The sequence below is a fragment of the Mytilus edulis genome, chromosome 9 (genome assembly GCF_963676685.1).
Source record: "Mytilus edulis chromosome 9, xbMytEdul2.2, whole genome shotgun sequence".
NCBI classification, from domain to species: Eukaryota; Metazoa; Mollusca; class Bivalvia; order Mytilida; family Mytilidae; genus Mytilus; species Mytilus edulis.
Genome location: NC_092352.1, coordinates 70,279,969 through 70,294,503, shown reverse-complemented (window position 1 = coordinate 70,294,503; position 14,535 = coordinate 70,279,969). Strand labels below are relative to the sequence as shown.

Here is a 14,535-nt window from a genome sequence, read left to right as displayed (position 1 = left end):
TACGGGGAATGAACTGCTTATCGTAAGTTTTATTGACCCTATCACGAGTCGGTTTACTGTTATGAAATATACGTATCACAGATGATAACGGATTTGTTGCGAGTGTTGTAACCTGTAATTCTGTCCACTTTTCAAGAATGTGACCAGCCAAATTAGATTAGTAACAGTGTTTGTCCTTACATTAGCCAAACGACGGGTGCCACATGTGACGCACATTCTACTTACACCTCCGGAGCACCTGAGATGACCCCAAAGTTTTGATGAGGATCGTGTTGCCTTATCTGTGGTTTTCTAAGTTGTGTCTTATTTCATGTTTGCCAAAGCGTTATCAGTTTATTTTTGATTGACTAGTTTGAGTGTCCCGCAAGTATGTTTCGCTCATTTTTAATTGTTAAGATGTGAAATTTTGTGTAATACTTTCTGTTGTGATGCACACAAACACTGCCTGTGTTAAGAGTGAACATTTGATCTAACACTACGTACGTTTTATGTACACTGCAATGGTACAAGTTAAAAATGGTTGTACTGTTAAGGCTAATTGAACAAACGAATTATGTAGAAATTAGGCAATGAAGTGTTTTTGCCAAATGACAGCCATCTACCTTATGTTCAAATGATATGATAAGTGTAAGCAAGTAGAGAAAACCGTATCAACACAATCCAATTATTGTTCAAATCATTCACTTCACCTTAATTGTCAATTGATATACTAGGCATTTTACTTATACGTTTATCTGAATTTTCTGTCGGTCCTTGCATTCCGCAAGGCATGCGGTACTTTAAGTTTCCGATGGAAGATAACACATAAAGACCGTTTTGTAACACACAAATTAACGATGTGGTATTTGCATTAATACAAATAAGTTTGTTTCAAGTACGAACTATTAAAAAACACCAGGCTCTGACAATAACTCGATTGAAAAGAAATAAAACTATGAAATCAAATTTTTATTATTTGACTTATTTTTATCCACATATTTGGATAAGTTATCGACTATCCTCTCATGTGATGAAACTAAGGATGTCCGTGATGTCTCTTCCTGCAATGACCGTGATGACCACGAGTTGTTGTCTTTGGTGCAGGCGTTGTAATTTCAGCAGGTGTTGTTGGTTCTAAAATACGATATATAGTTGAAATGACACAAAATAAATAAATACAATATAACCATATCATAACATCGTCCATTCTACTTTACCAATAGCATAATAAATGAAGAACACCATAATTTGTGATGGACATATTTTCTTATTTCTGTTAATAGTTATCAAAAGTACCAGGATTATAATTTTATACGCCAGACGCGCGATTCGTCTACATAAGACTCATCAGTGACTCTCAGATCAAAATAGTTAAAAAGCCAGATAAATACAAAGTTGAAGAGCATTGAGGATCCAAAATTCCAAAAAATTGTGCCAAATACGGCTAAGGTAATCTACTCCTGGGGTAAGAACATCCTTAGTTTTTCGAAAAATTCAAAGTTTGTTTAGCTTTGAGTGACAAATAGTTTATGTCTTTTCAGGGAAGGAATAATTAAATGAGTTATGTCATTGTTAAGTGCTTCATTCAACATACAGACCAAACAAACAAATATTGGAAGACTGCTTAATATTGTAGAGTGCAGAGTACGTAAAACTCCAATTTCAATAAACGTCTGTTTTTTTATCCTTTTATTCAAATCAAACTAGACTAAATTAGTAACAACAAACAGACGCAAAGCTTGCGCAAATGTTTTCTACTCCGTCATCCAAGCCATTTTAGTTCTTCTTATTACTAAATCAGCATTGTGTTGATGTGGTTCATAAGCATTTCTCGTTCCTCGTTTTGTACATATATAAGACCGTTGTTTTGTTCTGTTTAAATGATTTTATACTAGTAAAATTGAGAATGGAAATGGGGAATGTGCCAAAGAGACAACAACCCGACCATAGAAAAAAACAACAGCAGAAGGTCACCAACAGGTCCTCAATGTAGCGAGAAATTCCCGCACCCGGAGGTGTCCTTCAACTGGCCCCTAGTAATTTTTGGGGCCCTTAAAAATAAAAATGACAGAGGAGACAATAATTAAACATAAAAGTTCAATGAACAAATATGGGAATGATTACAATACCCCGCACTGCCTTCAGCAATGAGCAAAACCCTCATCATTTGATAAGTCAAACAAAAAAAAAGAATAGTCTCTCGATACTACATGTTCACGAAAAATTATTTTTGCCGAATTTATTTGATTTATTACTTTTATAGTTTGAATATCCAAAGCCTCATACTTCACCCATAAAAGTACATTTAATAGTATTTTGCTTATGGTGGTATGTTATCAAACATACGGTATTACCTGCTCTGAGATCACACTCTGCCTGTGTCGTATTACACGGTAAACAAATTGGATCTGCTGTCACTGATGGCACAGACGGAACTGTAATTATAGAAATCAAATCATCATTTATTTACAAGGAAAACATTGTGAATAGCTCAATATCTTAAATATCACTTTATTTTTGAATGTTCGTAGAACTTTCAGCTCCAATAGCTTTGAATCAATATACTTAAAACTTCAACTCGATGTCACGTATTACACTTTAATATGTACATTTACAATATACTAATGACTCATTTATTTGTGTCGGTATCAATTATTTTGGATTAAAAAACATGTTGTCTTCGTAGATATTTATGTCGGATTTTGTCCGTATAACCTGTCAGACAGTTCGTATTTAGATAAACATTTAAAATCGTGGCTTACTTTTACATACGACATGAACGACAATTGGTATCCAAAGAATTATAATAAATCAAAATTACGCAAAAAACTTTTCAAAATTAACCGACTCATAGTAGACAGGTGAAAGATAAAGGAAAATCAAGAAATGTTGCAAAATATGTATACCCGATTCGGCTTGATTTGTTGTAAATGTAACTTGTTTAATTATGAATTTGTATCTATGTTAAAACAGAAGTTAAATCAAATTAAAGATTATGTAAGGTAACTTTTTAGTTTGTTCTAAAATTTTGGCCAAACGAGGCACAACTGGTCGTGCATGTACATCTTTAGAATAGTAAGGAACCTTGCCCATGCAGCATATATTTAAAAAGGAAACAGAATTGTATAATGTTGAACTAAAACATCGAATAATTATAGTACCTGTCGATCTTCGAAGAAAAAATGCTTCCGTATTTCCGTCATTATTGTCACTACAAATATCACATGTTGGAAGCAAACGGGATTCAGAATGTGTGACGCTACTCTTTGTAGCTCTTACCACTGGAGTTGTACCAGTACTTTCTTCTGGAAACATTGAATTATAAAATGTCTAAGTTTGGTAAAGACATCGTTTTTTTATCTCTTATTCTTAATATCTAGAAAGTATGTATATTTCTTGTAAAATACATATATCGCTAATATTAAGATATCAGTCGTTCGTCTTACTTCTATATAAGTGTTTCTAAAAGTATTTATGGAGATAAACGGCGACATGACTTTGTTTTCAAATTGATAAATTTCTTTTCAGGATCAATTTTGACGAAAACTATGAAAATATACAAGACTGATATCTTAAACGATTTTCTACAAGTCATGAAACTTTCGTTTTAACAAATTCTACATTATAATTGTAACTAATGACATACTAGTATATATATCGTCGCCTTTACATCTTTGAATACTTTGGTTCAAGACCTGGTATACAGGAACCTACACATTACTAGTAGGTATGTATGTACAAGATGGAAGAACCTAAACAGTATTATCGAAGACAGCGTATGTAGTTTTGTAAGATGTATTTCTATTTGTATCTATCTGATGAGTTACCCCTTTGTTCAACTGATTTCATAGTTTGATTTAATGTTAAACTGTTACACAAATTTACTTGGTTAGGATCAGGGTTTGGATCACGCTTACATGTTTAACCCCGCCCTATATTCTATGCACGGAACTATATCAAGTCAGGAGCCTGTAATTCAGTGGTGGTGGTTTGCTGCTGTGTTACATATTTGTGTTTTGTTCATTTTTTGTACGTTTATTTGGCCGTTAGTCTTCTCGTTTGAATAGTTTTCCATTCATCAGTTCGGGCCTTTTGTATCGGACTATTCGGTATGGCTTTGTTCTTTGTCGAAGGCCCTTCAGGTACCTAAAGTTGTTAATGTCTGTGTAATTTGGTCTTTTGTGACGAGTTGTGTCATTGGCAATCATATCATAATTTCTTTTATATATATATATTCGTCTAAATATCTACGATGCCTTTTGTGTTCTTGTTCAAAATTTGTATTTACTTGGTAAGTAATGAGCTTCTTGTCCTGGGCATATTTATATATAAAAAAAACTTGTCTCCACCAATTCCTCAGGTTTTTTTTTCAAATCAACCAATTTGTTTTTTTCAGCTCAATTAAAAAGCTATCATATATTATGTTAGTAAGTTTTAGTCGAGATAATAAATGCCCTATTGGTATTTATGTTATCAGTTTTGTGAATTATAAGTTAACAATAAATTGATCCTACCTCCTAATAAGTAATAATAATATGAATTGTCTGTAACTTTCGTTATCCTCATACACAGATAATAGTAATGAGGGGCACTCAATGGTGTCGAAACGCTATTATCACTTCTAGAGAAAATAAAACAAACAATTTATGCGTTAATTTCTTTTTAAACGATTATTTTTGTACAAACATTGTCTTGTACTATTTATTTTGTTATAAATAGAGTAAGGCAACATTAATATACCTCAGTGACACAAATGTTTATCTATGCATATCAAGAGAGAAGCTTAGAAAACTACATAAGAATAAAAAATCATAAATATCGATATTAAAGTAAAATTCAAAATTGTAATCTAGTTCAGTTTTAACAGTATATTTAATTCAAACAAATTGAATTGGATTGGGCAACAGACACAGCCTATGTAATCCTTCTCCACCGAAAGTCTCTTATCACAAGAAAAAAAAACCTAAAACACAACAAACGAATGAAAAACAACTGTCATATTTTGTACTATATACATGCATTTACATAATTATGTAGACAATGACAATCTTGTTTATATAATTAACTAAATATTTTACTTGCATGAAATGTCATTTTGTCGACAACAATGTGTAAGGAAAAACAAAAACAAAAAGATAATCAAAAACATGAAACTGTCATAAATTTGAGTATAGCATTCATCCTCATGTCCTTTTGCTCTTCATGTTTTATATAAGCTTTGGATTTCAAATATTTTGGCCACGAGCATCACTGAAGAGACATGTATTGTCGAAATGCGCATCTGGTGCAACAAAATTGGTACCGTTGATTTTATTATAATCGTAATCACTATTAAACAAATACCTATGTCAACAAAGAAAAACAAAATAACGTCCAGAGACTCTATAGACTAGGCGCATAAGCACAACTGAATGAGCAGTTTACACACAATGACCATAGTACAATATTACAGTGGCGGAATGTACAAAAAGAGAAAACTAAAGACTAAGCAACACGAATCCAACCAAAAACTGGAGTGAGTGATATCAGATGCTCCGGAAGGGTAAGCAGATCCTGCTCCACATATGGCACCGTCGTGTTGCTAATTTAATAACAACACGTAACTTATATAATTCAAATGATCAGTACGTACAAGCTATTCAAATTGCCAAAATTTGCTTAGATTGCCGATGATAATAGTTTTTTTTAAAGAATTGACAGAAATCTGTCAGATAGAATTTTGAAAATCAAATTTGAAGTATGAAAAGAAAGGTATTAAAAGATGTTGTACGAAAACAAACGGAAAGATATGTCTATGACCTTGGTTTCTTGGTACAATTATTAACTAAATAAAAGTCTTTTTGTAACTCTTTACGAGCTTGCTAACACATATAACTGAAAATTTTATTTTTGAAATACATCCCAACTCTGGTGTGCTAAACAGGGAATATCTTAGTCAGATCACTCCTACCATTTTACCATACCTTGAATAACTTTGGTCTGCATGATTGTCTTTGTTCTGTATTTTTTTTTGTGGGAATGTTGAACACGCAATAAAACTTAGAAAAAATTATAAATGCAGAATAAAGACGAACACACTAATTGCCTGTGTCTATGCGGGAAATTGACCCAAATACATTAAGCATTTCAGTCCACCTTTAATAACATTACACCAGGATGACTGGATACTGTACATACTCATCCTTTATTTAACATTGTACCGGAGCTCATGACATGTATATACAATACAGTCATGTAAAAAGTACATTATGATAATTGTATGGCATTCTGAATAAGCTGATACAAAACGTACATGTTTATCGTATAGTCTAGAAGTGCTTCGATTTAAAATAGTTATCCCTCTTGGAATTGGTATGTCAATATTAAAATGACGATGTGGATTGATTGCCAATGATACACAATGACAAAAAAAATGACAACTATGGGTCACCTTACGGCCATCAAACAATGAGGAAAGAATGCACTCATTGGATGACATTTCCTTTAAAATCAGCAATACAGTTTATACTTTATCAAATTTAAATTATGCGTAAATGAATGAAGCATATACTGAAGAAAAGAGGGACGAACGATACCAGAGGGACATTCAAACTCACAGATAGAAAATAAGCTGACAACGCCATGGCTAAAAATGAAAAAGGCAAACATACAAATAATAACAAAAGACTAAGCAACACAAACCCTGTAAAAAACCTGGGGTGGTCTCAGGTACTCTGGCAGATTAAGCGGATCCTACTCAACATGTGACACCTGCCGTGTTGCTCATTTTACAAACCCGGTAAATAATCTAATTCGGTAGGTCACATTCATGAATTTAGTATATGATTAAAAGAGTTTAATTTATTCTGAAATAATTTCATGACCTGGATTATGCACTATCATTTCGGAATCAGCCTTATAATTAGGCGTATGCTGAGCAGATTTTATCATATGCTAGATTAATAAAAGCACATAAAAGTACAATGAATTCATACCATACTTAAGCATGATAGATGTAATGCGTGTCCAATGTTTAAAACATTAATTTTGATAACGATTGAAGATGAATGGCATTACTAATGAATCAGCGAGCTTGATAAAAACTCCATGTAAAATAAATAATACATTACCCAAAGACATATACATTATCTGTGTTACTAATACAAGTAAATGCATCAAATATTGTTCCCATGTCTTCGAAAATAAATCCAGAGAAAGTTGTGGTTCCAAATGTTAATGTGTTTGATCCATCAATCCACATGCTGTTTTGTAGATCTGCTGGAAGTCCTCCCGGACAATTAGCATCTGAAATTTAAACTAATTGCGTAGTCTTGTGATAATTTATTTAGGAATTCCAATATTCAGTGTACCCAGGTACCAGACGTAGTCACGATTTTTATTATTCAGTATAATGTAGTTTGGTTTAATAGTCGAGTTAGAAAAGAGGGATGAAAGATACCAGAGGGACAGTCAAACACATAAATCGAAAATAAACTGAAAACGTCATGGCTTTAAATGAAAAAGACAAACAGATAAACAATAGTACACATGACACAACATATAAAACTAAAGAATAAGCAACACGAACCCAACAAAAAACTGGGGGTGATTTGATGCTTTGAAATAGAAGATTCGAATGAAAGAAAATTGCAGCTTTTTGTCGTCTGCTGCTAATGCTATTCAATAACTGTATACAAAGAATTTTGTTATATGATATCTTAATATCCTTTCAATATAGAACAAGATAATTTCAAATATTTTCGGCCCTGACCAACTTTGGCATTTTGAATCTTATGCATAGCATTATTCACAGAATTGTTTTCTCACAAACACTTCAAATACTTGTTTTCCTATTCTTTCAATTAGTTAAACATTTTGCAAAGCTTTACCCCAATATCCTGTCCCAAGTGTTTTGCAGAAATGTACAAGTATGGTTTTAGTCAATGTAAGGCTTTAAATTATTACGACATGTAAATTAACTGTAGATTGAAAATTATGCAACATGTCAGAAAATATGTCTTACAAAAACGACAAAATCCGTTTGTGAATCTAATAGTGGATAGAATTACGCAAATGATCGCCATTACCTCTGTCTGATATGAACTCCTGTGGTCACTTACAACACAGTCATTTTCCCCAAAGATGTCAGCTTTAAATTTATTGTTTTTAGTTGTATAAATATCATGCATAAAAAACTCGGAGATCATTGTTTCTAGGTACTGTCGCCAAGTGCATGTTTAATCATTAATTGGCCACATTGGTTGAAACATACTCTACTTTATAGGTGATAACTGAGTATTGTTCATAATTGTAAATGGGAATGGACGCACCGTTACTTCTATCAAATTCAGTGGCGCCTTCGTTGTGGAGAGGTATCTTCGATATTAAATAGAGATATGATAACATTTACGGTTTCAGTGTTCATGAACTAAACGCGCATTCTCATAATAATGTCCGCCGTCTCCTCAGTGATGGTCAGGGCCGAAAATATTTGAAATTCATAAATCTGATAAAACATTGATAGACTGATTTAAAAAAGGACATTAACATGATTAAGATATATCAACATCTAGTCAAGGAAGTGAAGCTCTGCAACATGAGATATAATTCTGGATGGAAATGCTTACAAAAATTGAAACCGCAACTTCTACTCAAACAATCGCCACATGTGCATGCCAGTACAAAATAGATATAAAGATCGAATTATATTCATTGAAAGCTCGAAAATTTCGGAGAGATTAGTTGGACCAGTGGTTCAAAACACTGACTATAAAATAAATATGGAAATGCCTAAATGGTCTATTAATATAATTTTAATCTTTACGACGATTCAAATGAAGATTTCTTTTTGTTTAAACTCTATTTGCTAGTGATGTCAATATGCAAAGTAGCATCATATTTATAGTTTTTGTCATTTACACACTTTACCAAGACTCAAAACTGAAGGAAAACTATACATGTGTTGGTATTTTACATACAAGTTGACCATATTTATTTTATTATTACTAAATATCAAATAAAAAATCTTACCTGCAGACATTGTAAAAAAGACGAATACCAAATAAATCATATTTTGCCAGCGATTGTTATCTTTTCTATACGACATCTCTACTTCTCTCTCTCAATTCTTTCAATTGACTATTAATCTGCTTACTATATCAACTGATTTTAATGTTAATTGTTTCTCTTTTGTGCAGATGTGACGATTAGAACTTCCTACGCATACATACCACTATACAATACACGTTAACACATTTTTATCTATTTTGTTTCAATAAAATTACTAGTCAAAAATCGATACACATCATTAGAAATATAAAACAACACTTTTGACTGAATTTTTGTAAGTCAACCACAATTACAAATACTAGTAACTATTTCAAAATATAAAAAAGCCATGAGATACAACACATATCTAATTTGTAAAAACAAGATGCTAGTTTAATTGACTATCGATAAAAAAAACACAAAAAAGGGAGAAGGTTTGGTACCATTAAAACGTTTAATCCCGCTGCAAATGTTTGCACCTGTCCTAAGTCAGGAATCTGATGTACAGTAGTTGTCGTTTGTTTGTGTAATTTATACGTGTTTCTCGTTTCTCGTTTTTCATATAGATTAGACCGTTGGTTTTTTCCGTTTGAAAGGTTTTACACTAGTAATTTTGGAGCCCGTTATAGCTTTTTGTTTGTTGTTAGCCAAGGCTCCGTGTTGAAGGCCGTACATTGACCTATATTGGTTTACTTTTATAAATTGTTATTTGGGTGGAGAGTTGTATCATTGGCACTTACACCACATCTTCCTATATTTATATATAACAGAAACATAATGCATAATTTTTGCAATTGAAACACCACTTCTTAAATACCCGTAATGCTTGTAGATCAAATTCTAGTATTATCAATTTCAATGCTTACCAGTTATTGATTATTTATCAGAACAAAGAGTTTTATAAGCAGCGACTTTTGCCACTTTTGCGGCAATATATCTTCCACACATTTATACATAGTACTTTAGTCTCCTTGTTTGATGATATGTAAATAGTTCACTGAAGGTAACCATAAGATTAAAACTATGCTCAGTGTGTGTCAAAAGAGACACCAATTGTAACACGAACAATTCAAATACGAAACGGATCTACGAACACTTGTTTAACAATGCCCTAGACATACAGAAATGTAAAGAAAATATTTCGACGAGCTTCGTATGACACACAGCTAGCTCCGATGTTGTTGCTGACCCATATAACCGGACGTTGCTATCCATTTCTTTGGGTAACTTCAGACGCGTTTTCCTGAGTTCCATGGTTGCTTTTTGTGAACTATCGAAGTTTGTAGATTACCCATGATGTATGTTTTTAAATATTTAGTCTATGAGAATTGCCAGATTTAAAATATGACAGGAGATAAAGTCGTTATTGTGGATTCATTTATTTTCGTTTAACTCCAATTTTTGTGGATTGAGGAAACTTTCATATTTGTGGATAGCTAAATTTTGGGATTTTTGGCAAAGTCTACATAATATCCTTTAAAAATTTGTAATTCGTTAACCATTTAAATTCGTGGTTCCCCTGTACCAACGAAATCCCCGAAAATTAGTATCCAACGAACAGGAATGAATCCACAGTATATACGTTCATGTCCGTAGATATCGATATTTTAATACCCTTCAGTACCCTACTTTTTGATATTTCATGGTGCTTAAATATCAACATCTACTGATATGAACGTAGACAACTTATAGTATAAAACATAAAAACAACACGTGATATTCATTTTATGATTTCAAAGCGCTTTTCTGGATTAACTAGCATCAGCAACGTTGACTTCATAGCAAAATATTTGAAAAAAAAGCTAAGATTTTTACTAACGGAAACAATTAAAGAGCTACATGACCAAAGAAAACGAATACAACAGCCGAATCCATTTAATGCCAACTTTGCCTTATTGAGTTTTACCTTAGTTTTTTTGTAATTTCAAAAATAAACGGACAATTTTAGAAACGATTGTTATAAATCATGTCGGTACTAAAGTATAAGATGTGCACATGTATGTGTATAGCAAAACATACTTAATAAATATCAAATGAATAGCTTGTAAAAATGATTTATAGGCGCTTATTTTGGTACCAAGTAAATTTATTGTAGTTGTTCAATAACAGTAGTGCGAGTGGTATAAATTTTGGAACCATCTAAAATATAAACAGTGTGCTGAACAGTGTTTTTACAGAAAATACCATTTGCAAATGAATTCAAAATAATCCTCAGTAAATTCAAATGTATCTTAATGATTCAAACTACTGTGAGTTCATATGTAATCACCGGAAAGCAATTTTCAAGGATTTTGTTGTTTAAAAAAATCGGACATAAACGCGGTGAATTAAGATATTTAACGTGTGTTCAACGGAGTATATATTTTCTACATGTAGTTATGCAAACTTTGACAAATTAACGAAAATATATGTTTGGGTAATTTTGTATCCGTGTAATTAATTCAAACCTTCGAATATATGTAAGAGAAACCATAAACAGATTATTATTAACTTTATCTATAAAATGTGAATTATAATTTCAACGACTACTTGTCCAGAATTGGATGCAAAAATAAAATCAATATAACCGAATTAATATCATTGGTTATGAGATGATCCTCATAAATGTTCTTTTAACTTCGTCCATGTTCAATCTTTACTTTACCGAGTACTCATTCCTGTGCATAAAAATATTAATGTATATACTACTGATAATTATAGAGGTATAGCACTAAGTAGTTGTTTCTGCAAACTTTTTTACTACTATTATTAATGAAAGGCGCACATTGTGAGCTAACGAAAATGACATTTTAACTGATGCTCAGTTTGGTTTCCGATCAATTATTTGAAATTGAAGATAAACATTTGTTGTTGCTTTATAGATTATAAAGGAATATGTTTTTTTTATATTATAAAATTGCAAAATGTGGTATTAGTGGTAAGATTTTTCAGTTATTAAATCTTAATGTGATAATTATATGAGCTGTTTGAAATTTAAAGTTGAATTTTCTGACATGTTTTCTGTAGGAAAAGGAGTACTACAAGGGAAACCATTATCACCCATACTATTTTCAATATTTTTAAATGATTTTGAAAATTAGTTTATTAATAGCTTTTGTCTGCCAGTAGACATAACAGAACTTTCATTGTTTTTATTGATGTATGCAGATGACACTGTTATATTTTCTGATACTATTGATTGGTTGCAAAATATGTTGAATTTACTACATAACTATTGTAAAAAGTGGAAACTTATTGTAAACGCAAGCAAAACTAATGTGGTATAATGGCGAAATTATTGAAGTTTCTGATCTTTATTTGTATCTGGGTGTTATGTTGTATTATAATGCAAAGTTTAATCAAACTCAGTTGAATTTGCTGCCAAATGAAGAAAAAGTTTATCACTGCTGTATGGAAAATAAGATATATGTGGTTTACTCTGTTGGGAAGATTCTTTTTGTTGATATCTAGTAAAGTAAGAATATTAAAATATAGGATTCGTCCATTATGGACGAGAAATTGTATGATTAGTGCTATGTATAATGATATGTATGATGAGTGTGAATCAAGAAATAAGTCATCATGGGTTAATAATGTTAAATGTATGTTACATTCTTAGGTTTTGGTCATATTTGGTATGCACAGCATGTTTTATGCGAAGTTTTTTTTTAAATTTTAATCAAACAAAGGCTAATTGACCATTTTCTTCAGGAAAGAAATATGTTTTTCGATTCATCATCAAAATGTACTATTTATAAACATCTTGTGGTTAATTTTCAATGGCATTTTTTTTTACAAAAATATCCAGTCCACAATGTGTGAGATTTTTAACAAGTATAAACTGTGTTCACACAAATTGAATATTGAATATGGTAGATATACTAAAAAAGCAAGAAATGAAAGATTTTGTATTTTATGTTACCAAGGTGATATCGAGGATGAGTTATATTTTATTTTAAAATGTCCTAAATATGACAATATAAGAAAATTGTGTATCAAAAGGTATTATTATACAAATGCATTTGTTTTAAAATTTGTTCAATTATTGTCAACAAAGAATGTATCGGAATTGTTTAATTTAGGAAAATATTTGAAATAAGCCACTGATATAAAATTTTCATGACAATCCTTTAATAATTTATAATATGAAGTCTTGCCTTCGATTGTATTTAAAATGTTCTGTTATGATATACATGTATATATTTATGATCTACATGTACCTATAAGCTGCATTGCTTCTGGTTTGAAATAAACTATCAAACCAACGAGACAATGTATTTGTTTTTATCAACATAACATTTAGAGATACATGAGCTACTGTATATGATTTGTTCTCACTTAATCAATAATGCCGATGAATGCGCTTGTATTTAATTTTCAGAACAAACAAATCTTAGTTTTTGAACATATGATAAAACAAATGATCAAAGAATGACTTTGATCATTTTTTGTTATCTTTTGTTCTTTGATCGTTAATTTATTTTGAATGGATCATTAATCTTCTGTTAACAATTTCACAGCTGTTTTCGGTCCATTTGATGTGGTTGAGCTTTTGATTTAGCAATTTGATAAATTACATTCCGTTTTGCCTTTTCCCTTGAGTTTTTCTATATCTTGCTATTTTACTTTATATCGAGATACAAGAACTACTTCAACTAAATAGAAATTTACCGTAAAAAAGATTGAAGAGGCAGATGTTTTTGATAGAAATATAATTATAATAATTCTTTTCACCACAAAGAGGCGACATAAGGAAAGTGATCTTGATTGTGTGATAAAATTGTATAAAATTCTTTAATACAATAACAACTTTAATATAACAATATCTATTCACCAGATGCGCATTTCGATAATTAGTATCTATCTCTTCAACGATGCTCCAGGTCAAAATATTTAACCTCCCAAACCTTAGGAAATATAAGATGAATGAGCTGATCTAAACAAAAGTGACATAAAGAAAACCCGACTTCTTTTAAAAGTATAATGTGCCTGTGATTAATAAACTTGAGCATGAAAAAAGGAAAAGAAGTTTGTTCTACAAGATATGTTTCTATAAAGTCAACATATTTTAATTATTAATTGTTGTTTATTTTTTGTCGTTTGTGGATATGTGTAGATTAACCAAGGAACAAATTGTGTTTAGATTCATATAAACGTATCATTATCATTGATTATAAATTACTCCTCTTCATTGTAAATTCTTAGACATCAGATTATACAGTAAATTTATAACATGTGTACTCCTACGTATCCTGTCAAATCCAACTGTGATGAAGTTATTAATTATCTTTATCAGTATTTCCTTAATATATAATGAAACATCAATATTATCAATTTTAATATTAGTTTAACGTTTTACGAAACATTTTAACTTTACGAAACGATGAATAATACAACCAGCTTTTATATAACGATAATCTATATATACCAAATGGGCATATTGAAACTATTACACCACTGGGTCGATGCCACTCATGGTGGAGGTTTCGATCCCGAGGGTATCAGCAGCCCAGTAGTCAGCACATCGATGTTGACATGAATATCAATTAA

General features: G+C 31.4%; 1 protein-coding gene across 1 annotated transcript; it reads right to left on the bottom strand.

Annotated features, from left to right (window-relative positions):
• Nucleotides 1-933: 933 nt before the first annotated feature.
• LOC139488922 (uncharacterized) lies at nucleotides 934-9,179 on the bottom strand. The gene is made up of 6 exons (XM_071274895.1): nucleotides 8,989-9,179; nucleotides 7,089-7,263; nucleotides 4,494-4,600; nucleotides 3,141-3,284; nucleotides 2,334-2,414; nucleotides 934-1,113 (listed from the first exon to the last, which is right to left on the bottom strand). Exons 1-6 carry the CDS (start codon nucleotides 9,062-9,064, stop codon nucleotides 1,016-1,018), a joined length of 681 nt encoding a protein of 226 aa, XP_071130996.1. The 5' UTR covers nucleotides 9,065-9,179; the 3' UTR covers nucleotides 934-1,015.
• Nucleotides 9,180-14,535: the final 5,356 nt, after the last annotated feature.